The following is a 24842-nucleotide window of genomic DNA, read 5'->3' as shown; positions in this document are numbered from 1 at the left end:
CAAAAAATGCATTTGCCGTGGAACCAATTTGATTACATGCAATGATACCACACAATTTGGTCCTGCATTGAAGTTGTATTCTCTGGTAACCAGATCACTCCTTAACTGTTCAGACTTGAGAAACTTCACAATATGAAATCCAGCACTGCAATGCTCATCAATTCTAAATTTGGTTCTAAAGTTCAGTATCTCCACTTGATAATGTCAGGTGATCTTCACATCCCTTCTTGAAATTATATGTAACAAATTGCACAGTCTTTCCTTCTGAAGGCTCCACCAATAAAGCAACGATACATGTACATCAGGAAATCCACATTGGATATTAAGAAGCTGCAGTCTTAAGCCATGCTTCAACCAAACTGAAACTTGTATTGATGATTTATTACAAATGAGACTGCACTTATTTCAAGTACAATTTGTATGCATGATTAATTGGACGCACACTTTTGATTGATTGGTTTTCCAAAGTAGCATATTAACAAAATGCAATGTGAGATTTCCAACACAATTCGTGTATAAGAGAGCACAATGAATTACACTTACATTTAATTCATACTGACGGCTCTCATGCCAATAGAGAATCTATGCCTTTTGTCAATTAGTAGCTATACCTGAGACATGCAGTGCATCAGCTGACCATCAGTCATGGACCTAACTGCAACAACATGGCCACTGTGAATTTCCTGTGCAAGGTCACTGCAACTTCTTGATGCCCTACCTATAAGCCTCTAGCACTGTGCCTTTACAGCAGAGTTTAGCATTCTATGATCTGGTAGCTGTCACATGGAGACCTTAAGACAAACATGCTTTCATGCATTCATTTCTATATGGCACTGCTGATCACCTGGGATGAGGTGAACTACAAAGGGTCCACAGCATGGATCGCCCATGAGTGGGAGTGACTGCTTCAAATGTGCACCCTGCTCCTTGCAAAGAGAAGTATGGTAGGACCTTTTATGTGCATGTGTCAAGACTTTTTTCACATGTGGTTCATCAGACTTCCATTCTATCTGGTCCAAAGGACAGGATTTTTAGACGGGTAACACTGCTCATCCCACCTACAAAGATTAGCAGGACCTCAACTTCAAGCCTCAATCTCGATTGCAAGTCAAACTGACCTTTGAAATAAAGCCACCTCCTTGCCATTACAGTGTCTTAGGAGTGAATCATCACGGCACTTTGATGCAATATCTGACCAACTGTAGCTGATTTTCTACGAATATCCAGTTATTCTTTCTGGACTTTGAGACACCTTATGGACATTTTAACCCTTACATGTCATTGTTGGAATGCATGAGCAATACTGTGAACAACTTGAAACTGTGAGTGCCAGAAGCTCTAGAAAGCAATTTTGATAAGTCATAGCCATCCACCTGAACATCTAACATAAATACCCTAGCTGTTTCACTGCTCTGATGTAATCCTTCCTGACTGAGGTAGAGTTGTTCCAACAACTGTGAAAGGTGGAAACATGTTGCTCTTAAACTTGGTGCTTAACTCTTACTGACAGTTGAAATTTGTAGTCTTAATTCAACTGGAAGTAGCTACATGGGAGACATAGTTCCCTGGACTATCGTTGCACTCACAGAAATCTGATGATATACGTAGACTGCATACTGTCAACAGCTTGCTTGCCCAAAAGACCTTAATACTGTTGTCAGATTTTCAAAGGAAGTGGAGGTAACAGCATTTTGAGGATCTCAAGCCTGCATTCACTATGCATTCCTTAATGTGTGCTCTAAGCAGCATTATACCAGTGCTGTGGGTGGCATTTCTGCTGTCAGTGTCAGCTGACTTCTCAACAGACCAAATGGCGCCTCCCCAACACAACTGTAACGAGGTGAATACTAGCCGAGGCATCAAGGTCTACTGCAATAAACGCCATCTGAAGTCAGTTCCCCAAGACCTCCCGAACACGACCATTGCTTTAGATTTATCACACAACCTTATATCACAACTTCAAAATAACTCTTTTGTACACCTCTGGAATTTAATCACCTTAAATTTGCAGAAGAATGTCATCAATTACATAGAAAATGCTGCATTTGCACCTCTCATTCATCTTGAAATATTATGTCTTTCAAAAAATAGGTTGACAAAAATTCATCCTGGGCTGCTAAATTCTAACAGGAATCTCACTCGAGTAAATTTAGGCAATAATTTGTTGAAAGCTGTGCCTATAACTGCAATGAATGACTTAGCAAGGTTAGAGACACTAATTTTGATGAAAAATTTTATACAATCACTTGATTTTCAATCTGCTTCACATTGGAAGAAAATAACTAATATAGATTTGTCATTGAACAATATTATATCCATTCCTCATCATGCATTTTTCCCCCTACAAAACAATTCCATGCTATCTTTAGACTTCACTCATAACAAAATCACTGAAGTATTACCTGAGGTATTCTCTGACCTTACAAGTGTTGACTTGATTACCCTTGACGGGAATCAAATTAACAAATTTGAAGTGTTGGCATTCATGAGTAACTTGAAGATTAAGAAACTGTCATTCTATGGCACTTTACTCCAGGAAATAATTCCATTAAACAAGTCTACATGTGAAAGAGTTCCCATTCCTCACATACTGAACATTGATCTGGGCAGCAACTGGATTTCTGATATCCCTCAAAATGCATTTTGTGGTTTCTATCACACATTAAGTCTTTCAATACAGCTGAACAAGATCACAAATATTGCAAATGCATCTTTTTGTGGACTTCATTCATTGCAGATCCTGGACATATCTGAAAATCACATTTCCGCTCTGTCACTGGGTGCATTTTCCTGCAATGAAAACCTCCTCCATTTGAACATTTCCCACAATAAAATTGTCACATTACATCCCGACTCCTTCCTACAGCTTTCTATGATACAACACTTCAATCTTTCCTGTAAAGACAGACCCTGGGCTATTAAAACTCTGCTTACTCTAGACCTCGCTTTCAACAACTTAGGTAAACTTTCTCACAATGTGTTAGGGGGAGTCCCAAATATCAAAGTTCTAGATGTGTCCCATAATGGGATTACAGTATATTCTCCTGTTGCATTTGCACAAACACCACATCTTCAAGAGTTGTATCTGAATTCAGAAGGCTACTCTTACCTTGCTGAAGTTTTCCGAGAGATGACTGATCTACAAATACTGGATCTGTCATACACGAAACTTAATATGAATTCCACGTACCAGTTCACAGGAGCTACATCACTGCGAAAGCTCCGTTTGCGTTTCAACAATTTAGAAAGCGAAGGTTTGTTTGATAACAAAACTAACCATTCTTTGTTTGCTGGTCAAGCAATGCTTGAAAGGCTTTACCTGAAAGGAAATTCCTTGAACAGCATGGAAATTGGAACCTTCAGTTCACTAAAAAAACTGAAAACCTTGGATATCTCTGACTCAAAGATTAATGTACTGAAACCAGGACTGTTTCAAAATTTGTCCTCCCTGACAACATTGTATCTCAGTGGAAACCAAATTCAAGAACCATCTGTGCATGCTCTGTATGGTCTCCACAGTCTTGGATCTCTTTTCTTCGAAAAGAGCTCAGTTAGGTCTCTGCCACTCACACTGTTCAATGACACACCTTATCTCTTCAACTTATTTCTGTCAGAGAATCAACTCACCACCATAGCTCTCAGTACAATATTTCCTACACCTATGCATCTAGACTTATCACACAACCCACTCTCATGTACGTGCGATTTAGCTTGGTTCAGAAACTGGGTTGAGCTCAGCAGTGTTGTCCTTATGCAACCAAATAAGACGATTTGCTCAAGATCCTCTTTCGAAACTTTAGTCAATCATCCTTTTCTACTCTTTGATCCTGAAGAATTCTGTAGCTTAAATGTGACACTCATAGTATCAGTTTCCTTGGTCCTTATCATGGTGGGATATGTGGTTATAGTTGTATACTATAAGCGCTGGTGGTTTCGCTACCGGCTCTATCTCCTGAAGCTAGCCATCTTGGGCTATGAGGAAGTGGAGGACAATCAACAAATAGAGGACTATAAGCACCAGCTTAACATCATGTTCTCTGATGGGGATGACGACTGGGTCAACAATGTCATGAGACCAGCCATGGAAGAAAAATTTCCCCAGTTTGAAAGCATTCTCTGGGGTGACGACTATCTCCACATTGCTATGTACTTAGTAGACGCTATCCACAATGCCCTGGAAAATAGCTACAAGACTGTTCTTGTGATCAGCAACCAGTCGGTGGAGGAGCCATGGTTTATGACCAAGCTGCGCATGGCCTTAGAACACATTAATGAAACTAAATTGGACAAAGTTGTCCTGATTTTCAAGGAGGATGTGGAAGAAAACCAACTTCCTTATCTTGTACGGCTCTTCCTGAGCACTAACAGACCGTACTTGAAATGGGAAGAAGACGAATACGGACAGGATTTGTTTTGGGCCAAGCTTGAGAAGAACTTCAGATCAAACAGGGTAATAAATAATGCCATTCCAGTTTAAGGAATATACTTCCTTTAACTGACATTTGCATAGCAACTCTGGTGTTGATATGACATGAAAACCTATGACAAAAGAAATAATGCCCGAGTATGTAAGTCGAGGGCAATTTCTTAATCAGAATCAGTTGCAATGAAAAGAACTCGATGGAAGAATTTCATGAATTTGAATAATTACGCAGTACCTGCTTCAAAATACAAGGATTAGAACTAGCACTGGCTATCGGGGGAAGCTCGGTAGTCTAGTGGATAAGATGCCTGTATTGAGATCAGAAGGTCATAGTTTCGAATCCTGCCCGAGTATGCATGCCCAGGACTTCTTTTGTTGTGGTTACTACTAAAAACACTGGTCAATTCAGTGCTTATTTCCATCGATGCAGGGCAATTTGTGTGTACTGTATAAGTTGTTATGTTCGCAAATTTTGTGAGTCACTGTTGGACCACGAATTTGACACCATACAAAAATATCACCATGCACTAGTTAACAGTACACTTTCCATAGCCTCTGTGTCCATTCACAAAAACAACAACTCACGAAAATGTTCGCGACCTCCCCATTCGCAAAAATATCTGTACGCAAAAATTACAGCTTATACAGTAATTTTGTCTAATTTACCTTTTCCAATGTAAAAGTGCGCTTCTTTTTTGTTAAACTTGTATAAAGACGTATGTAGTAACCAATGCTTAGCTCACTAGATGTTGGCTTTTGCTGACCACATTCGAGTCACCTTATAATGCATGATAATACAGTCCATTGCATACTCTATTCACATCTCATGTCCAACTGATTGTTTGCATTGTTTGATGGCATATGCTATATTGACTTTGGAAAGGGGATATACACGTATGTTCTGCTTGACTGCATGTACTGTGGCAAAAAAAAAACAAAAAAAACCTAACTTTGGGGCATTGTCAGTTCTCAGAGAATCATTGTAGGAGGTACTAACTGAATAATCACTTGCTCCATTGAAGAATGTACAAGCTTTATGCCATTTTTCAATTCCATAGAAATTCGAATTATTTTTGACTACCCTTAGCAAAAAATCAAAATAAGAAACAATGACACACCTATTGTGTGAATTGAGGTACAAAATATATGTATGCTACTGGCCCAACACTACTGTGTCTTTACAAAATGAAGGTCTGCTGACAACCAGTTACTTTACTTCCTACTTCCTCATCACTTATAGATTGACAGCAGTTACTTCCTTTTCTTCACTGTGTGAGATCCATCAACAAAACACTTTAATAAACTCTTGTCTCTGACCTTTGAACATCAAGCATCTTTCCCTTAGGTGGCTCTGGCACAATTTTCCTTTTTATATACATGGAGAGCAACTAAAATGTCAATAGCGCCCTCTTCATGTATGTGTCAGAAAGTCTGTCACAGAGGGTCATACTTTGTTTTGTGTATCATCTGCCTCTAAGTATGCCTGTCATTTTTATTTAGTTATTCCACATAATGACTGTGTTGTTAAAATTGATTATCGGCTGTTTGGAGTTCCTTCATACCATTGGTAGACGACAGACCAACAGGCTAGATTTTGTCAAGATCTGAAATTTGTTTTGATGTGCATAGTACAATGTATCTCCATGCTGTTTCATGTCACTTGCCCTATGCATGGCTCTAAAATTTGATTTCACAGATTTTGATCAAATGACAGTCTTACAATATAATCCTATATCTAAGTTATTGCCGAGATACATGTAGGCTTACCAAGTATCCTTATGACTGGCATGTAAAAGGTGTCCTTTAGATTGCCCAAATAAGCCACTGATTGCAGCATTATTCACTAATTTGATAAGATGCAACACAAGATATTTTAATAGAAAGCACACAGTCTTCTATACATGTCTTCTATACATTAGCTTCCTCGTATCACTCTTTTGATGTAGAGTCTATATAACTGCTTCTCTCTTCTTCTCGCCATAACAATTGGTTCATTTGATGGTATGAATCTTTCACAACCAATTTTGGGTTGACCAAAAAAACATCCCACAGGCAGGGAAATTTGTTTTATTGTGATGGATTGACATGTATGTACATAATATAGGGAGTAGTTAAAAGTGGCAGTCTTACAGACAACACCTTCTCTCTTTTACTGTAATTGATTAGAAGTACAATATTGTAAATTCAGTGCCTTAGCATGGTCTACAGCCATTGGAGGACTAAATAAGACCAGTTAGACACCTTTTTATTAGTCCACTAATGGAAAGCATGAGGCAAAGGAATGATTATATATGATATGTTCTATAAATTTATACTGTATACTGTATTTATACTATACCTCGGAACGTAGGGGTTGTACAGTCGCAATATTCTGTCCATCCCTCCTGTGGCTATGAGATTCTTCTCCTTGCAGAAGTCAAACGTCTTGACCCCCTTGTGGATCTTGAAGACAGTCTCGTCATTTTCGAGCCGTTTCCGGGCATGGCTGTAGTGCATCTGACTGAGCTTGGCACGCCGGTCGGCCGTGGTGGGGCGTGGCGCATGCTCCTTTCCACACAGCTGAGACTCCACGTGGGTGCTTCCAATGGTACAACCTTGCACATGAGGGAGGAACACTATGTTATGAACTATAACCAGCATTGACATGCGACAATGCACATACATATGTTTGTTTGTTTGTTTGTTTGTTTGTTTGTTTGTATATTGTCATTTTTGGATAGGTTTTTCTTCTCCATGCTTCGCACACATGTAAAATTTGCAAAAATTATTTGTATATCAGTTATGTAATGATAACTGTCTGATGTATCTTCCTATGACATATGCTTGCTGAATCAAAGTATTGCACACTGAATGTAGCTAAGAGAATTTCATTTTATGTGCCTACTATGAGGTGATTGTTCAATAAGCAAATACTATTAACTATCAAGTATGCAAATAAATAGTAAACAAATCTCTTACCTACACAGCTTGCTCTCCGAATGTTTCTTGTAATTCATATGTTTTGTGAGAGTGATAAGTGTTCGGAGATTCTTTTATCAATTATGGTGCTTCAGAGATATATTTCACATGAGTTCATCTAATGGATGTGGTTTGAGATTATTCAGTCTGGCACAGGTCTAAAGATCCATCAAGAAGTAAAGGAATGGAAAGATAATAATCCTTCTGATTAAACAATTTACATGTATATGCTCTACAAAAATCTCAGCAATATCATAATCCTTTTCATGTAAAGCCATATAAGCTACGCCACATGTATTTGCTCATGTATGCATGCTGAATCAGTATGAGTGTTTGTATACATGCTGATGTGTGTACTGGCATAACTGAGTACAGCCACTTTAACAGATACAACATCAGAATTAAACTTTGGAATGGTGGGGGGATATACTAAAAACATTTGAATTACAAAAGATGGTATATCCTTGATAACTGAATAGATAACAGCAGAGGGAAGAGTATCATGCAATGAGGTTGGAGTGTATATCTAGATGCCTCACAGTTCGCCACATGATCAACATACCAAAAACCAGTTAACCTAACTGCAACTACCATGCAAGGGCGTACCGAGGGGGGGTGTTTTGGGTGTTCAAACACCCCCCTTTGCCAAAATGGGGGTGTTTGAGGTGTTCAAACACCTCCCTTGGGCAAAAGGGAGGTGTTTGAGCTATTCAACACCCCTCTTCAGCAATGTTTAGATGTTGACAATTGAAACAAAAGCTGTCTTTACCGCTTTTATTTCCGTTTTGAATTCCGCCTTTCCTTTCTTTTGCATTCATTTTCTCTCTCTCTCTCTCTCTCTCTCTCTCTCTCTCTCTCTCTCTTCCTTCCTTGTTTTATCTTAATGTTTGTGTGGATGATGATACATTATGGAGTTACATAACATTATACGCACTAAAGAACTCGTGTACAGTACGTGTTAATACACTGCACCGCGCGCGAAGCTGACGCGCAAACAGTAGACATTCCCGATCCCTGCTTTGCTTTCTGACCGAATCGCGAAGATACATTGCGCATAATGTTCACCGTTTACCGGTATTATACCGTACGCGGTATACCGTAAATTGTGTATGATGCATAATATTATGTGTGTACATTGCATGCTGCGCTGCAGCCTATTATAGGCACATTGCATGCTAAGTTAGTAGTATCAACTACCAACAGTGGCATATCTGGGGGGTGGGGGCAAGAGGGGCATGTGAAAAAAAAAAAACGAGAAAAAGAAGAAGAAGAAGAAAAACAAAAACCGACGAAGAAAAAGAAGAAAAAGAAGAAGAAAAAAAAAAAACCTCGCCCGGACGGGGGAAGGAGAATGGGGGGGGGGAGCAGAAACCAACTCAAACAAGATAAAAACAAAACATGAATTCCATGTTTTGTAACACTGAAATATAAAAATTTTCGGCTCGCTCGCTGCGCCCGCTCGCCAAGATTTATCAACAAAAAAAAATAAGAAGAAGAACCAAACGTAATGATGACGTGGAAATATAAAAATTTCGGCTCACTCACTCGTAGTAATTTAGAGTATTTTTCCAAGTCCTTAGTTTGTTGGCATAAATCGTTATCTATGAAGCCGTCACTATATCTTGATTAGAATTGTAAGATTTAATAACCAAAAAATGACAAGAATTCCATGTTTCTTAAGGTGAAATACAAAAATTGTCGGCTCGCTCGCTACGCTCGCTCGCCAAAATTTATCAAAATTAATCAGATTTTATATCACCCTCAAAAAAAACCCTTTTAAGTGCTCGAAAAAGCATATCAAGTGGACTTTTTTTAAGTCCCTACCAGGATGGGATTGGGGTTGAACACTGTTGGTATAAATCGTTATCTATAAGACCGTCACTATATCTTGATTAGAATTGTCATTCGAAGATTTAATAACCAAAAATGACAAGAATTCCATGTTTTGTAAGCTGAAATACAAAAATTTTCGGCTCGCTCGCTGCACTCGCTCGCCAAATTTCTTCAATATGTATTACATTAAATCACCCTCAAAAGACCCCTTCTAAGTGCTTGAAAAAGCATATCATGTGGACTTTTTTAAATTCCCTACCGGGATGGGGTTGGACACTGTTGGTATAAATCGTTATCTATAAGGCCGTCACTATATATTGATTAGAATTGTAATTCGAAGATTTAATAACCAAAAATGACAAGAATTCCATGTTATGTATAAAGCTGAAATATAAAAATTTTCGGCTCGCTCGCTGCGCTCGCTCGCCAAAATATATCAAAATTAAGGGTTGCCTATTACATTTAAATCACCCTCAAAAGACCCCTCTTAAGTGCTTCAAAAAGCATATCATGAGGACTTCTTTAAAGTGCCTACCGGGATGGGGTTGGGGTTGAACACTTTTTCAGAAATTAGGGACGCAATTTTCGTGCTTGCCCCGGGCGCCGTTTTCCCTAGATACGCCACTGACAGTGTGGGGGGCACGTGCCCCCACATCCGCTGGTAAAAAAAAAAAGAAAACAAAAAGAAAACAAAAACTACGAAAATGGTAATTCAAGGGTTAGTAAACTGCTTTTGAAATCGACATGAAAGGATGATCAAGAAAAAAAGATATTTTTCTAAGATTTCTTTTAACCATATAATTAAAGAGGGGTATAACATTGTTCAAAAAGCCCGGAGACGACAAAAGATTGTGATTCAGCGTGATTCCTGGTTGGCATTTTGAATAAAAGCATGCAGGATGAGCGCAGTGTACTCAGAATATCGGAATAGCAAAAAGAGTCGCTGCAATGTTGCGCAATGTGATGTTTGATAGGTTGTACACATTTGCTATCAAAGCTTGATCATTGATTTTGCAGTGTTGCTTTACATACTAGTCTATATTAAAATGCCTTGCATTGCCAATAGTAAGACTTGACCTTGGCTATATCCTAACTTTTCCATCTATTTGAAACACACACACTCACAAACACAAACAAATTAGGGGATGATCTATATAAAGTGCAGGTTTTGGACATCCTTCTCCCGCTTGGTCACTTCGACGCCCCCTCGCTGGTCATACCTCCCCCAATCATGAACATAAACCGACACCCTTGACTACCAGTGGCGGATCCAGGGGGCGCACCGGGCGCCCCCTCCCTCCAATGCGAAAAAGAAATATATACATGTAGCTACAAACGACAGTTTTTGGACGGTAAAATGTCAAAATTTTCAAGCTCGCTAGCTTCGCTCGCTCGCATTTAATCGTTATGCCATTCTCCTGATGTTACTGCCAGTAATTGCCAGCAGCAGTTGCGCCCGATGCGCCACCCCCCCCCTCCCGAATTTCCAAAGCGAAAAAATATAGCTACAAAACGGCAGTTTTGGGACTGTAAAATGTCAAAATTTTCAAGCTCGCTCGCTTCGCTCGCTCGCATTTAATCGTTATGCAATTCTCCTGATGTTGCTGTCAGTAATTGCCAGCAGTTGCGTCCGGTGCGCCCCCTTTCCTTGATTTCCAAAGTGAAAAAATATAGCTACAAACGGCAGTTTTGGGACTGTAAAATGTCAAAATTTTCAAGCTCGCTCGCTTCGCTCGCTCGCATTTAATCGTTATGCAATTCTCCTGATGTTGCTGTCAGTAATTGCCAGCAGTTGCGTCCGGTGCGCCCCCTTTCCTTGATTTCCAAAGTGAAAAAATATAGCTACAAACGGCAGTTTTGGGACTGTAAAATGTCAAAATTTTCAAGCTCGCTCGCTTCGCTCGCTAGCATTTAATCGTTATGCGATTCTCCTGATGTTGCTGTCATTAATTGCCAGCAGTTGCGCCCGGTGCGCCCCCTCCCCTTAATTACTAAAGCGAAAAAATATAGCTACAAACGGCAGTTAGGGGACTGCAAAATGTCAAAATTTTCAAGCTCGCTCGCTTCGCTCGCTCGCATTTAATCGTTATGCCATACTCCTGATGTTACTGCCAGCAACTGCCAGCAGTTGCACCCAGTGCAACCCCCTTAATTTCCAAAGCAAATATATATATATATATATATATATATATATATATATATATATATACACATATATGTTATTATGTATAGCTACAAACGGCAGTTTGGGGACTGTAAAATGTCAAAATTTTCAAGCTCACTCTCTCCGCTCGCTCGCATTTAATTGTACAGTTATGCAATTCTGACGTTGCTTCCATGAGGTGCCCCCCCCCATGTCTTGACCCACGGTACGCCACTGAACACCCCCCTCTAAAAAATCCTGGGTACGCCTATGCTACCATGGGTACACAAATGTCCAATGTTGACCATGATCCACCTTCAGACTCATCATTGTGTCAAAATACACTTTGCATCAGCAAGCACACACACAAACATACACACACACACACACACACACACAAACAGAGGTCAGTAACACCCACCGATGACTAGCGCAGTGCTCTCATGGTTGGAACACGAGATGATGGAGCGGATGTCATCATAGTACTTGAGATCACCGACCCAGTCTTCGTGGACCTTCCAGCGCACAAACTGGGTCAGGGGCGAGTGGGCGACCTTCTCCAGGGTGACGCTGGCGATGCCATCAGTCTTGGGCATTTTCTTCCAGGTTCTGATACACAAGAGATAGGGGAAACACAACATGAACAGCATGGCCCAGCTATATCAATCAACCCCTTTAGCATTAAAAAATTATGAGCCATTATGTGATAATTTCATTCTGAAAAGTAAAGTCAATTTATACAGTTGGAATACAAGCAAGAGGGCAAAGAGAATGCCATTCTCATAAAAATCATGTTCTTTGCATTGTAAAGATGGTGCTCTTCTGTCTGATAGTAAAGAAATGTCTCCATCAGTATGACGTGCACATCAGTAATATCATCTATGTGTTTTAAGTGTTTGCAGGTGTGTGCGTGTGCATGTCCACTCCTGCATGTGTATGTGTAGTACCCCTGTCTGTAGTTCTGGTTTGCAGTACAACATACTTTGCAGAAACATAAACTTATTGTACCCTACATAACACGTGCATCTTTACAATACACTGAACAAATGTAGTTATAATAGAAACAGGAAATCCCTGCCAACCGCAGCTCTTGTATATGAATAAAAATGTAATCATGTGGCACTCCCTATCTCTACTTCAGATTCTTTGAACATACAACTTTATGAACTTCACCTACCCCCTCCCCACTTTCTGCATGTGACAATATCACCATACTACAACCATACCTTAGGGTTTCTCCAACTCCATTGATGATGATAATGTTGATACAGCCATCACTATCACCATACATCAGAAAGCACTCATCAAAACCAGTAGCACTGCCAAATGAATGCAACACAGTGTATAGGGGAAAACATATTTGTAGTTGGCACAATCAAATGATTTACTTTATACCATGAATAAAACATACCTAAAAACTCACACTCTATACAATTGCTCCTTCATTCTATAATGGTCAGAATGATGTGACAGAGTAGTCTATTGTAACATTAAATATTAACAAAATGTGCAAAAATACCAGTGTGACAAAATGACCATTATACAAGAATGAGAAAATAACTTGTTGCAAAACTAAATTTACTGGGAAAAGGAGTCACTCACATGGTCTATGTCCCTTAAATTGGGTGAAAATATTCTATATAAGATACTTAATGGAAGCAGAGAACGAGTCACTTAAATTATTTTATCCTTTGCAGCACTCTAAGATAAAGCAACTTGCCATTTGATGAGTACTGAAATAAATGCAAATAACTTTTGAGCTAAAGAATATAAAACATGAAGATTTCAAAAGACAAGCAGCTGGTGAGATCATTCAAGTATAAAAACTGATTATCAGATTGTCAGCTTCATTATGCTTTTCACCACATCTTCAAAATAACTTTCTTACTACTTTAAGACACAACTGACCAAATCAGATCAAAAGAAATCAAACGTGTGAATCATTGACAAATTTGCTCTTGACCAATCAGATGCAAGGATATCAGTAGCTTAAAAAAGTTAGAAAAAAATATCTGACAAAACATTGGATGAAATTGATGAAATGACAACATTTACATGTCATAATCAGAGAGGTCCCAAAGAGCTGTCAGGGTGATACTATTGTGATACATGTATTTGAACAGACAATACCGAGTCCTGAAACAGGAAGACTTTTTTTTTACATTTTCGTCTCCTACAAAATCAAACATATTTAGCAAATCTGCAATATCAGGCAAAGTAATTTGTACGAAACCTCACCAGTAAGTCAGTTTCAAGGGTGTAGTCTCCAGACCAGTCACTTGGCAGTAGGGCTCGAATGTTGATAATTCATAGAATTGAATTTCCCGGTCTCTGCATGGCAAGAGAATTATGCACAACACAAACAGCTTTTGGTTATGATGAAAGGAACAATGGAAAAAATTATGTGATGCACAAACTTATGTAATGCTGGAGGCACAGTGATAAACTATATACCCATAAACACAGTTCATATAAAATCATACCAGAGGCATTGACAAGAGTTTGAATCTATGCAAAAGCAAGACTGAATGAGAATGCCTTCAGGTAGACCTGGAAAGACTACACCTTTTAAATATTTCAAATTTGTCTGAAAATAAAAGTGTTTATTAAATAAAACCTTGGTCAAAAAGACAATGCACCTTTTAATGACACTTTCTGAGTGATTTGATAATTTCCTTGCGGTTCCATGGCATTTGCTCTTGCAACAATTGCTCCTATGAAATATCTGCATGCTACGCCAAACATAAATTCTACCCACAAACATAACCCTAACCCTGATCCTAGTCCTCATATTAAAGTAAACCTAAAACCCTATTACAACCCTAACCATAACCCTAAGTCCTTGAAGAAAATAAGACTGGAGCAATTGTCACAGGAGCAAATGTTGTGTCGCCTTTCCTTACATTCGAATCAAGGGATGAAAAAAAAAGAGAACAATGTACCTAAAAACATGCTGAATAATTGGTTTCTACTCATCAGACTGAATAAAACACATATTACGAGAGTCAAGAGAGCAGAACAAATGACACTCAAATGAAGCAGTTTTACTCACCCGGTGCCTAAAATGATTTTGTTGAATTGAGTCATCATCACAAAATCTGTCACCCACTTTGGTTTCTGCCTTGTTGTGTTTTGATCAACCTAGATTACATGATGATTCCAAGAAAAATCAAAGACAGATGAAATGGTTTACTGACATTCGTAACTGCAGCTACTGTTAAAAAAAAAAATGACAACAAACAAAACCAAACAAACAAAAACAACTGTAGACATTCATATGTCAGTGTTATATGTCTGCACCACTAAACTTATCAGGATAACATTTTTAGAATTACAAAACATATTGCATTGGCTATTCAAACTACCTGGTACATTAAACATGGATGTATGTTTGTGTAAATTGCACAAAATTGGATTCCATGTACATGCAGACACTGTAAAAGTGGACATTTTCCCATCATGGGAGTTCAAGAGCATTCTGCACGACATGAAACCAGTGCAAAAATGAGGACAAGTAAATTTATAATGTACACCAGTTACCTTTTACCAAATTACATGCTGCCAAAGCTCTAAACCACTGTGGCAGCCATGATCTGTTTGAAGCGATTACTCATTTGTTGTGACTGCCCAAAAAATCATAAGCATGCAAAATCCATCTTACCTGGCTGAGAGGTAAAAAATTAACTGCCTGAAATTTTCTGCTTTTACAGTATTCATTAGAAAGTAAGAATAGGAGGATTGCTTTCATCAGTCTGAGTGCATTTGTGAATATGTTCATTCATTGCACGAACTGTAGCAGCACTTATCCTGGTCATATCATTATCACGGTATTACAATCAAATGGCCACTGTCTTTACCAGACACATGTCCCCATGCATCCAATGAGAACTAGTGAGTGAGTTTTTGAGGCTGTTATATTAATGGTCATGTTACTCAACTGGCTGCAATGACAGATTTGATTTTATCTGCTTTCAGGAGGAACCTTCTGTCATGCAAAAGCATGTGATACGCACAGGTGTAATATCTCATCAGTCATAATGACATTTGGTTTCTTACCATGACAGACTTCCATCTTTTCAGTTCCATGTTGCCACTCCAGAAGGCTATTGTGCCATCCTGCAGAAATGATTTGATGGAACAATAAAGCAACAAAATATACATACGATATAAAAAAGAATTAGCGATATACAAGATATCATTATCATAAAATTACAAAATGGGACAGAAAACAGACAAATACACAGTAAGAGAATTCCTCGTCTAGGATTCCTTGGATGCTACTAATAATGGTATGCCACAGGTATGACTGGATAGTTGGACCACAACGAGTGATGAAACAGAATAAATCAAAGATGTGCAATGACAGGGACTGCATCTATATTACATAAATGGGGCATCTTAAGACTTACAAATCATGGAATATCAAATAACCTATTCAAAAGGAATCATAACCAATCAAACACCTCTGTATGCTGATTGCCTTGCCGTGCAAGTCAAACAATCAGCTCACCTGGCTAGTAGTGACACACGTGCCGTCGCTCATGTTTGTGACACGCAGCACAGCCTCACGGTGGGGGGAGTTGAGGATGAGCGCTGGGGTGTGCAAGTCCACCTCCTTCTTGCGTAGGTAGGCCTCCTCCTTCTCCTCATACTCAAGCTGCATGTAGGTACAGAACTCATCCTGAAATAGAAGGAATTCCAGCAGGCAGGAATGAGGGGACAAACAGGTCAACAGATGAATGAATGATTAGACCCACTGAAAATTGTGATTTATAATGGTCACTATAATTGATGGTAATAATAATAATAATAATAGCTGGTTTTTTATATAGCGCATTTCACACACTTCAGGGTTTCAATGCGCTTTACAGACTATTATTACCCCGGTCACTGGATACATTATTTCTAACCAGCACTAACAGAGCTCATTCTCCACTCCCTGGGGAGCATTCCAGCCAGTCGCAGCCATGGTAAGTACTGCCTTTGCTGTGATTTGATTTCTCAAGTCATATGACCATGAACCTGTCATTTACAAATACTGTTTTAATGATTGCAACACAAGTAAAAATATGTTCTTGCTCCGCAGATTTTGAGATTGAAAAAAAAAGACAACAACCGAGAAAGCAACCTTATACAGAAATTCTCAGGAGCATTTCTTTGTTGTTCAGTGAAATCTAACAAGTCATTACTCTATCAACTTTATATGTTCCTTTATTTCTAATTTCTGTCCATATACAATGTCTTTGATATCTATTTTGTTTGAATTCCCACACTCATAAAATAAAATCATCCCTCTATGTTCTGTTGTCTCTCACAGTAATTTATTTTTACCGAAGCTTCACGTACAAATCATCCCCACACATCATAGGCTTACATTGTAGATATTCATTGGCAGGGTCCAGTTCCATCTGCTAATCAACCATGCAGTGGTCAATGTAATGATTTTTGCCATCAGCATGGCTAATAGCTGTGTCTGAAGGTTGATAGAGTCAATCAACTTTGCCCGAGGAACGATGTCAGAACGTGATCTGAGTACTAAAGCATCTTGTTCAATATCCGTCATTTGCTCTACTGAATTTCTATGGGCTTGAAGGATAACTTGTTGTTTACTATCTATTTAAAAAAAAAAAAAAACTGATTGTGGATTACTTTACAAAAACCAAGGCAAGAGATCAAAGACGATTGGGAAGGAATTGCATCGCAAACTTATGATGGTTACGATGGTTTGATAGTTAACTTGGTCATCACACATGACATCAACAAAGGTGCCTTCAAATAGAACTTTTGGATATAGCATGATAATTTGGCTTATTCCTTCACTTAAATACTTCAAGGGCATACACTGTATTCTCCCTTTAATTCACTGCATTTGAGCAATGCTAAATTGCATGCAGGCTCCTTGTGGGGGCACATTCTCCTTTAAACAATTTTACACCAGATTCTTGTCTGTAATGGGCTGATTCACCTGTACATACCACCATGGGCAATATGTCCCAAGTATGTGTACTTTTAATAGCATGTTCGCCACTCACCCAATCTATTGATCCCTCTGAATTGAAGTCAATCTTCATAAACAGATTCGTGATTTCCTCATCGTCCTGAAAGAGGTAGTTGTAAAGTCGGAAATTATACAAAGAAGAGATGAGGGTTGTTTTCATTTTTCTTTTAATCAATGAGGGAAAAAAACACAAAAGAGGAAATTGCATGATCAATCAGACAAAAACAAAGATTCAGATGTCAAGAAAACTTCTGGCCTTAGAGTGTGTACAAGTACATTGCATTGCTTCCAATTACAATGTATAAGTGCCCTTTACAGATCTACAGTAATATTGAGATGATAAAAAAATGGAAAGACACACAGAAAGACAGAGACGGAGAGAGAAACATGACTGAGTTGCAGAAGGATTCAAGTTGCCACATATATAGGGCAGAACATGCTGAGAGCAAAAACATTTTTTTTTTAAGCACTTGCTTGATACCCAGCATCCTCGCCCCATTGTTACATTCTGTACTGCATGGCTATAAAGTGAAAATGTGTTGAAAGGAACAACTCTGTCCAGAATGCATGGCATAGTTCTGATATTTTGTTGTGTTTTTTTTTCCACAATAATTTTGAAGAATGACAACACATTGTATTCAGCATGTTTAATGATGAGTGCAAGTGATGCTTTTTTTCAGAGAATGATTTAAAAATCCACATTCTATGATTTATAGAAGATTGATTTTCTAAATGCTGACATCGCAACAAAATAGTCATTCTATCTACCCACTTTAACTTCCTTGAATTCCTATTGTTGCACTGTCCATTATGAAATGCCCCCTAATCTTAGGATTAAATGAATGGACTGAAATAACATGATTATACAAGTTCACTACAATTTAGACATAAGAATAGTAAGTGACCAAATTTATATCATGTCTTCATATGTCACAAGCACATAAGCAATGATGTTGCTTTTCATATTTCCACTGGCCTGTATACATCAAACTAATTTAAACCCCCCCCCCCCCAACAAAAAAGTTTTGGTTTATAATTTGGCAAGTGCGCATCAACCCTCCACTTAAAAGTCATCATAGTTAAGTTAGAATCTGTGTGCCATAACTTAATTGGAAGGACATGATCTTTTCATTTTTATTATTTTTCATTTTGGATATAAATCTAACAAAGATCAGTTAGCCACATTTCCAAAAATTGACTGAACTGTACTCAGCCTTATAAAGAGACTTGCAATTACTGCTTCATGGTATTGTAATGATCAGGCTGAAATGTTGCTCAATAGGTCAACTTTTTATTTTATTTTCCTCTTTTTCCCTCTGAGTATAACAGTCTATTTGTAAAATGTACTACATATGTCATGGGTGAAACCGAATATGGAATTACATGTACATGGATATTAATTTGCCTTTTATTTTAATAGCAAAATGCATGCAGTAGAATATTCTCAGCAATTCAAGCTACGGCAAAGTTACTGTCATAAAGCAAGAGTGGTTACATTAAAATTCTGTCATATCAAACTCTCATTCAGACATTTGAATTTCCCTCTAACACAAAAAAAACCCTCTGAAAATTCATTCAGATGTTTCTTTGACAGCATAGTAATTAAAGGACCATTATAGCTAAACTGCCTGTCATTTATACTTGAGAGCATCATTCACCATCATTCACTGTAATGAGGAGATATCATCAGTCAATATCGACCAGGATGACAGCAGGAGATCATGGTCAAGTTTGACACTTTGCATTCATTGTGACAAGGGGGCTATATAGGAAACCACCTGCTGCATGTGCACGTAATCACAGGCACTTCCTGCTACATCGCCTTACAGACAGCTTTAGAATGCGAGATCAATAATGCATGCCACACGTGCGATGCATGTCAATAAAACAGGCCGTTTGAAGGAACCACCAGTCTTTGTCAGTTGCCTTGCCAACGAGATTGATGCCACCAATATGAAATGTAATGCTCGCTGATCAACTGCCCGCAGGCTGCAGCCCACACACAGGTCCCACCAATTGTACCACGCTGAATAAGCATACATAATGCATGCAATAAATGATGTTTTAAGTGCACACAGCTAGACTAGTAATTCTGTCTCAGCCTTCACTCTTATACTCTCTTTCCTTTGCTATTGATACAGATATAATGCAAACATATCATGTCTAACTCTAAACTTGTTTAAACAAAAAAGAAACTACTGTGTGAAAATGACAGAGCAAGAAATATCTGTAAAATTAGAACATTCATCCTCTCAAATATTGATACAATTCTGTCTCTTAAATCTTTCCTAAATGTACACCAATTTTTTCACTCATTAAGATAGTTTCATAAGTGAATTTTTAATGAGTGATTCTTTCTTTTTATCTTATTTCCTGTTTTATCAATTCATACATATAATAGTAGCTTTCCTTTCTTTTTGGTTTATCTAGTGATATGCCATCCTTACTTACTCTATTTGTTAGTAGGTTTTTTTTCTGTTTCATTGTCACTGATTGTAAAAGGATTTTGATATGTACAGAGACTCCAACCCCAAGCACCTTCTGATCTGGAGATTCTCCCGCCCGAAACCCCTAGCAAACGGGAGACTCCAAGTTGATGTGTGCGAAGCAATAAGTTCCTAGGGTTCTAGATGTTCTCTGGTGCTAACTATCTATAAGGCTTATTTTTTCAACATACGATAGCAATAAGTAAGAAATCCCTTCCACCAGGAGACACAGAGCCAGGGCGGGAGAAATCAAATCTCCAGCGGGAGAACGGGAGATTTTGCAAAAATGGGTTTTCGGCAGGAGATCTCCCGTCGAAAACGGGAGAGTTGGAGTCTCTGTATGTATTATTGCTTGGATTGGACTCCTCTGAAAACAGCTTATGGCTGAAAAGGGCTATCTGCCACATAAATTTGATGAATTCATAAATCAAATCATAGCAAACATTATTGAATTCCAAGAGAGATCTGTGGGTCTTCACTTTATAAAGCCATCAACATTCATTCTATTTTTACCTACAATTGTATTGTGCTGACACCCACCTTTCCTCGAAGACTTAATGATTCTCTGAGCACCGTTTTGAATTCTTCTAAAGACAAAGTTCCATTATTATCCACGTCAGCATCCTTTAGAGAGAGAGAAAAAAAGAAAAAATGCATTAAACTCCTCACTCACAAAGCAATCTTTTTCATGTATTTTAAGTATTCTCACATATATCAATATTTTGAATCAATTGGAGTGACATATAGTAGGTCTAGTTTTCTGATCATTAACTCTTTCTCTTTCTTGTCATAAAATCAGAAACTCCAGAGTAAATGTGGATACCTGTACTGCCTGGAGTTTGTCAAAAGTGATTGGCAGTAAAATATGTACCTGTAACACTGCAAAATATGGCATTTCACAAATCTTTGGATTTCTCCAGTTATCTGCTTGCACCTCTTTCACTGAACTTTTATAATGTAAAGATAAAACAAAACGGCTTTAACAAGGTTCCACGCCACTATATCTTATGAAAATCTTGAAATTTGAAAATCTGTTTCTTGGTGAAAAAAAAAAAGACAACCCACCATTCATTGCTGTCCTTCCTTCAACTAGCCCTAATGAGAGCATTCATGTTGGCTACAGTGCAACCTTGTAATGGCTTTACATCTTTCACAGTACATGACACTCAAATTAAATGTAAATGTGTGGGAACATTGGTCGCATAAAAGTAGAAAAGGACCTTGGGTCTTACCTCAAAGAACTTTTTCATGCTATGCAGATCCTCAAGGTTGATCTTTTCCTCTATCTGTTAAAGTAAGAATACAAACGAAAGGTCACATTAGACATCTGTGCATTTCAGTAAACAACCCATCATACTGGAGTTGGAGAGGGGAAGGGGGGAAGAAAGTTTCTTACAGATTCAAGTTCCTCGACTTAGAATTTGTGGTTCCTCACCAACAATTAGGAAAAATTCATTCAACCAATCCATTGTAAAAGGATATACACAGCCAAATTGTGGCACAACAGAGCCATCTTCCCTTAGCAACCTCCATAGTAACATATAAACATGTCTACTTGGCACATGTGCATGCTTTAGTTAAACAACGGACTGTGCTCACAAACTGCCCCTCGGAGAAATACTGTGGAAAGCATTTCAAGGGCGGCAGACTTTTCTGGAATTCACACATAAGAATCAAAGACAAAGATCTCACCACTTCAAACCACATGGTTTCCATGTTTCAACTTGAGTGAGTGACTTGATGTCCTGAGAGATAAGTATTGCACAAAACAGTGCACATTCTTACAACAAAGTTTGCCTAACACTGTGATACAAGACCTAACTTGCCACCACACAGCATTATGTACTGCAGGCATATTGCAAGTGCACCTCACTGGGTTCTGTTAAAAATTCTACTGGAGAAGGTCAGTTCTCCCATGACCCTATTGAAGTAATATGACACCCTCTTCTCACAAATACCAAGGGTAGGGTAATTCGTTAGTAGGGTAACTCTTCACGATACCAGAACCTGATTTATGAGTTTACTCAGTTGTGGCACTGTATTGAAAGACCTGTGCCCCAATATATATCAGTCCAATGTTCCATACCACTAGCGAGATTTTAAATTGATAAGCAAAAACTCACCAGAGATGCATCTCCTTCAGAGTACATATAACTATCCTGGTCAACTTCTGTCTGATACACAGCCTTACATGTAGCTGGACTCATTGGTCCATGACACCCAAAGGGATCCATGGACTGTCATAGCAGCAGACTTTCAACATTACCAGACATGAACGAGTCAATATTTGAACATTTGCTGATACATGGTAGCTATGGCTGAGATTAACAAAAAATGCCCCTCTCCTGGTGGGATAAACAGTGTTGATGCTTCAGTGGGGATGGTGAATAATCCACAGAACGGAGGAATTTTTTTGTTGAAGAAACATTTACAAAGGATCGTGGGAGATCAGAGGTTCAATGAGCAGTCATGTGGAGCACAGAAACTGGGGGTTTCTATATCACAATGCCCCCTACAAAAGAGAACCCACAGAAATTGCAGACCCATAGGCATCATAATGTCTCCTTTCACCAAAGAATGCACAATATAGTGATGGTGTCATCCCAGGCAAGCAGAAGCACTGCAGATTCAGTATAAAATGAGGAACTAGCGCAAAGTGCATTCATTTGCCAAAAATTACAAGCCCCGCCCCAAGGCCCTCCCCCTCCTCTCCTTCCTATCTCTTAATTTTCATAAAAAAAAAAAAAAAAAAAAAAAAATGTACAGAGCTCCATTTCGATGAAATGGTGCACGTGATACAACATTTTCTGTTTGTCTGTTGTTCCTGGGAGCCCAGTGGTGGTATCAAATCACTCATTTGTAAAGTTCTATGATTGGCTATTAAAGTTTTATACTGTATCAAATGCAATAGGTACGGTAAATGAAAGTTCAAGGGACATACTGACATAAACACCACTGGATACTGTGGTATTTCAAGCAGAATCTTTCAGAACATAATTTGCTAATTACGGGCCATGAGACAATTACTTCTCACTCACCGATCTGCGGTAGCCAATAATATCCACTCTGCCGGGGATGTTATACATTGCAAACACTTGCAAAATTAAAAACACATGGAATTGAAATTATCTGACTGAGTGGGCAAAGTTACTCACACAAAGATTTCCACAATTACAGTGTATCTGGGTTTTTGTTTGTTTGGTTTTTTTTTGTTTTTGTTTTTGGTTTGTTTTGTTTTTCTTTTTTGTTTTTTTCTTGTTTTGTTTTTTTAACTTTTTGGATGTTTCAATTAATTACAGTATTTCAACCCTAATAATGCCATCTTTGGACACTGGTGACATGACTGTGTGGGCAGTTCTCAACTTCCAATACTTTTCCTGAGAATGCAAACTTTCATACCGATTTTGAAAACCAAGAAGAATTTTATGGAACGCAATGAGTATTTACCGTATATACCTTTTTTCTTCTTCTTGCATGAGTAAGGGCATGGTAAACATAGTTAAATCTAAATGAGCATCACTGTTAAAGAGACCTACTGCTAAAAATGAGTATTTCAGTCACATGCACACAGTCCAGATTGTGAAATGTAGAAAACATGCTGTACAAGGTGCAAAGATGGAAAAGTTAATGGGAATGAAACCCCAAACAAGTACATGTTGATTGAATGAATGCAGCAATATCAGTAGAAAACAGCAATGAAAGTTTGAGGAAAATCAGACAATCTATTCCAAATATACAAATTTTTCAAGTTTGGTGATGAGACTGCTGGAACAGAAGGATACTGCTACAGATCATGACATCACATGTGCACTATGATACAGTATAAAAAAGAAGGCATAAAGAAAATTCAACATATTTTCACTTTCTACCATTTACAAAAGAGCTCTTGACTTACCTCTTTCAGAATGCAGGGAGAATGATATAACCCTTGACATATCATGTTAGTAACCAGGGCCAGGGAATGTGTACTTTTCATATGAAATTATATTTTTGAGAAATTTCTTAATATAAACTTTATATCGTAGTGGCTATGAGATGTCATGATCTTTTAGTCTTCTGATTCAGGGGTTTTGTCACAAAATTTCAAAAATTAACAGCTTTTGAACGGATTGTCAGATTTTCCTCAAACTTTCACTGTTCTGCTACACTGCATTCACTCAATGAATCCATGTACGTATGTTTGAGTCTAATTCCCCTTTCAGATTACAGAGTGAAAAAGAGAGAAAGAGAGAGAGAGAGAATGGAGGTGATCGAACTATCGGCATGAAAAGATATGAGTTTTTAAACCAATTAATTGGTTACGATGTTGGACACAACATTCATAACTGTATGTTTCATATGTTTAAAACAGCACTGATCTTTTACAGCATTTTTATTTATTTATTTCTGGGGTGTCTTCACTGCCTGTTATAAGTAATCTTTCACTATGGGCAATAATGGTCTATTTCCAATAATACCATCAACAATGTACAAATGCCACTTTATACATGTAAATGATGAGTGATGTGGGAGAGAACTTACAGAAATATTCAAGTGACAGGATTGAAATGCTAAATATTGAGGGACCCTAGTACAAGTCCAGAGATAAGTTGAAATATTAGTAACCCCCCCCCCCCCAAGAAATAGCATTTTGACAAAATCAGTTCCCCAAACAAACATGTAATTGATACTTTTAACTGAAGATACATTATATAGATACCAGTAGATAGACAGTTTTCTTTTTAAAGTGACTGTGAGATGTTTTTCTGCAAGTTCTAATCATTTTGTGCAAATTCATAGGAAATTTCGAGATCTAGCGTCTCTCTCAGTAGAACAGGCAACAGACCCGTTCTTGCATTTCTTCATCAAAAGTGCAGAACACCATTGATATGATATCACACTGACATGGTGTCCAGTACCCACTTCAAGCCATTCAATGTAATGTGGGGTTTGGATTTATGCACATTGTGGTGCTAGGGACAACTTAACAGATGAACGCAATGATTCAATTTGTGATAATTG

General features: G+C 38.2%; 2 protein-coding genes across 2 annotated transcripts in view; one reads left to right on the top strand and one right to left on the bottom strand.

The window, feature by feature from the left end:
• LOC139718269 (cilia- and flagella-associated protein 337-like) overlaps window positions 1–24842 on the bottom strand; it is a 130972-nt gene that overhangs the window by 103516 nt on the left and 2614 nt on the right. The window contains exons 2-11 of the mRNA XM_071629751.1: window positions 21074–21127; window positions 20382–20465; window positions 17390–17455; window positions 15868–16038; window positions 15414–15473; window positions 14410–14498; window positions 13596–13688; window positions 12584–12676; window positions 11779–11966; window positions 6762–7017 (exon numbers count right to left, since the gene is read on the bottom strand). Of these exons, the coding sequence (XP_071485852.1) occupies window positions 6762–7017; window positions 11779–11966; window positions 12584–12676; window positions 13596–13688; window positions 14410–14498; window positions 15414–15473; window positions 15868–16038; window positions 17390–17455; window positions 20382–20465; window positions 21074–21127 (1154 nt within the window). The remainder of the gene's footprint in view (window positions 1–6761; window positions 7018–11778; window positions 11967–12583; window positions 12677–13595; window positions 13689–14409; window positions 14499–15413; window positions 15474–15867; window positions 16039–17389; window positions 17456–20381; window positions 20466–21073; window positions 21128–24842) is intronic.
• LOC139718267 (uncharacterized) lies at window positions 818–4908 on the top strand. The gene has a single exon (XM_071629749.1). It carries the CDS (start codon window positions 1718–1720, stop codon window positions 4475–4477), a length of 2760 nt encoding a protein of 919 aa, XP_071485850.1. The 5' UTR covers window positions 818–1717; the 3' UTR covers window positions 4478–4908.

The sequence above is a fragment of the Diadema antillarum genome, unplaced genomic scaffold (genome assembly GCF_040938485.1).
Source record: "Diadema antillarum isolate AM-2024a unplaced genomic scaffold, OU_Dant_1.0 scf00000092, whole genome shotgun sequence".
Classification (NCBI taxonomy): Eukaryota; Metazoa; Echinodermata; class Echinoidea; order Diadematoida; family Diadematidae; genus Diadema; species Diadema antillarum.
This window is presented reverse-complemented; position numbering and strand designations above follow the sequence as displayed.

Bases quoted from the DNA above. Each gene is read 5' to 3' on its own strand.
- LOC139718267 (XM_071629749.1), top strand. From the start codon at position 1,718: ATGCATTCCTTAATGTGTGCTCTAAGCAGCATTATACCAGTGCTGTGG.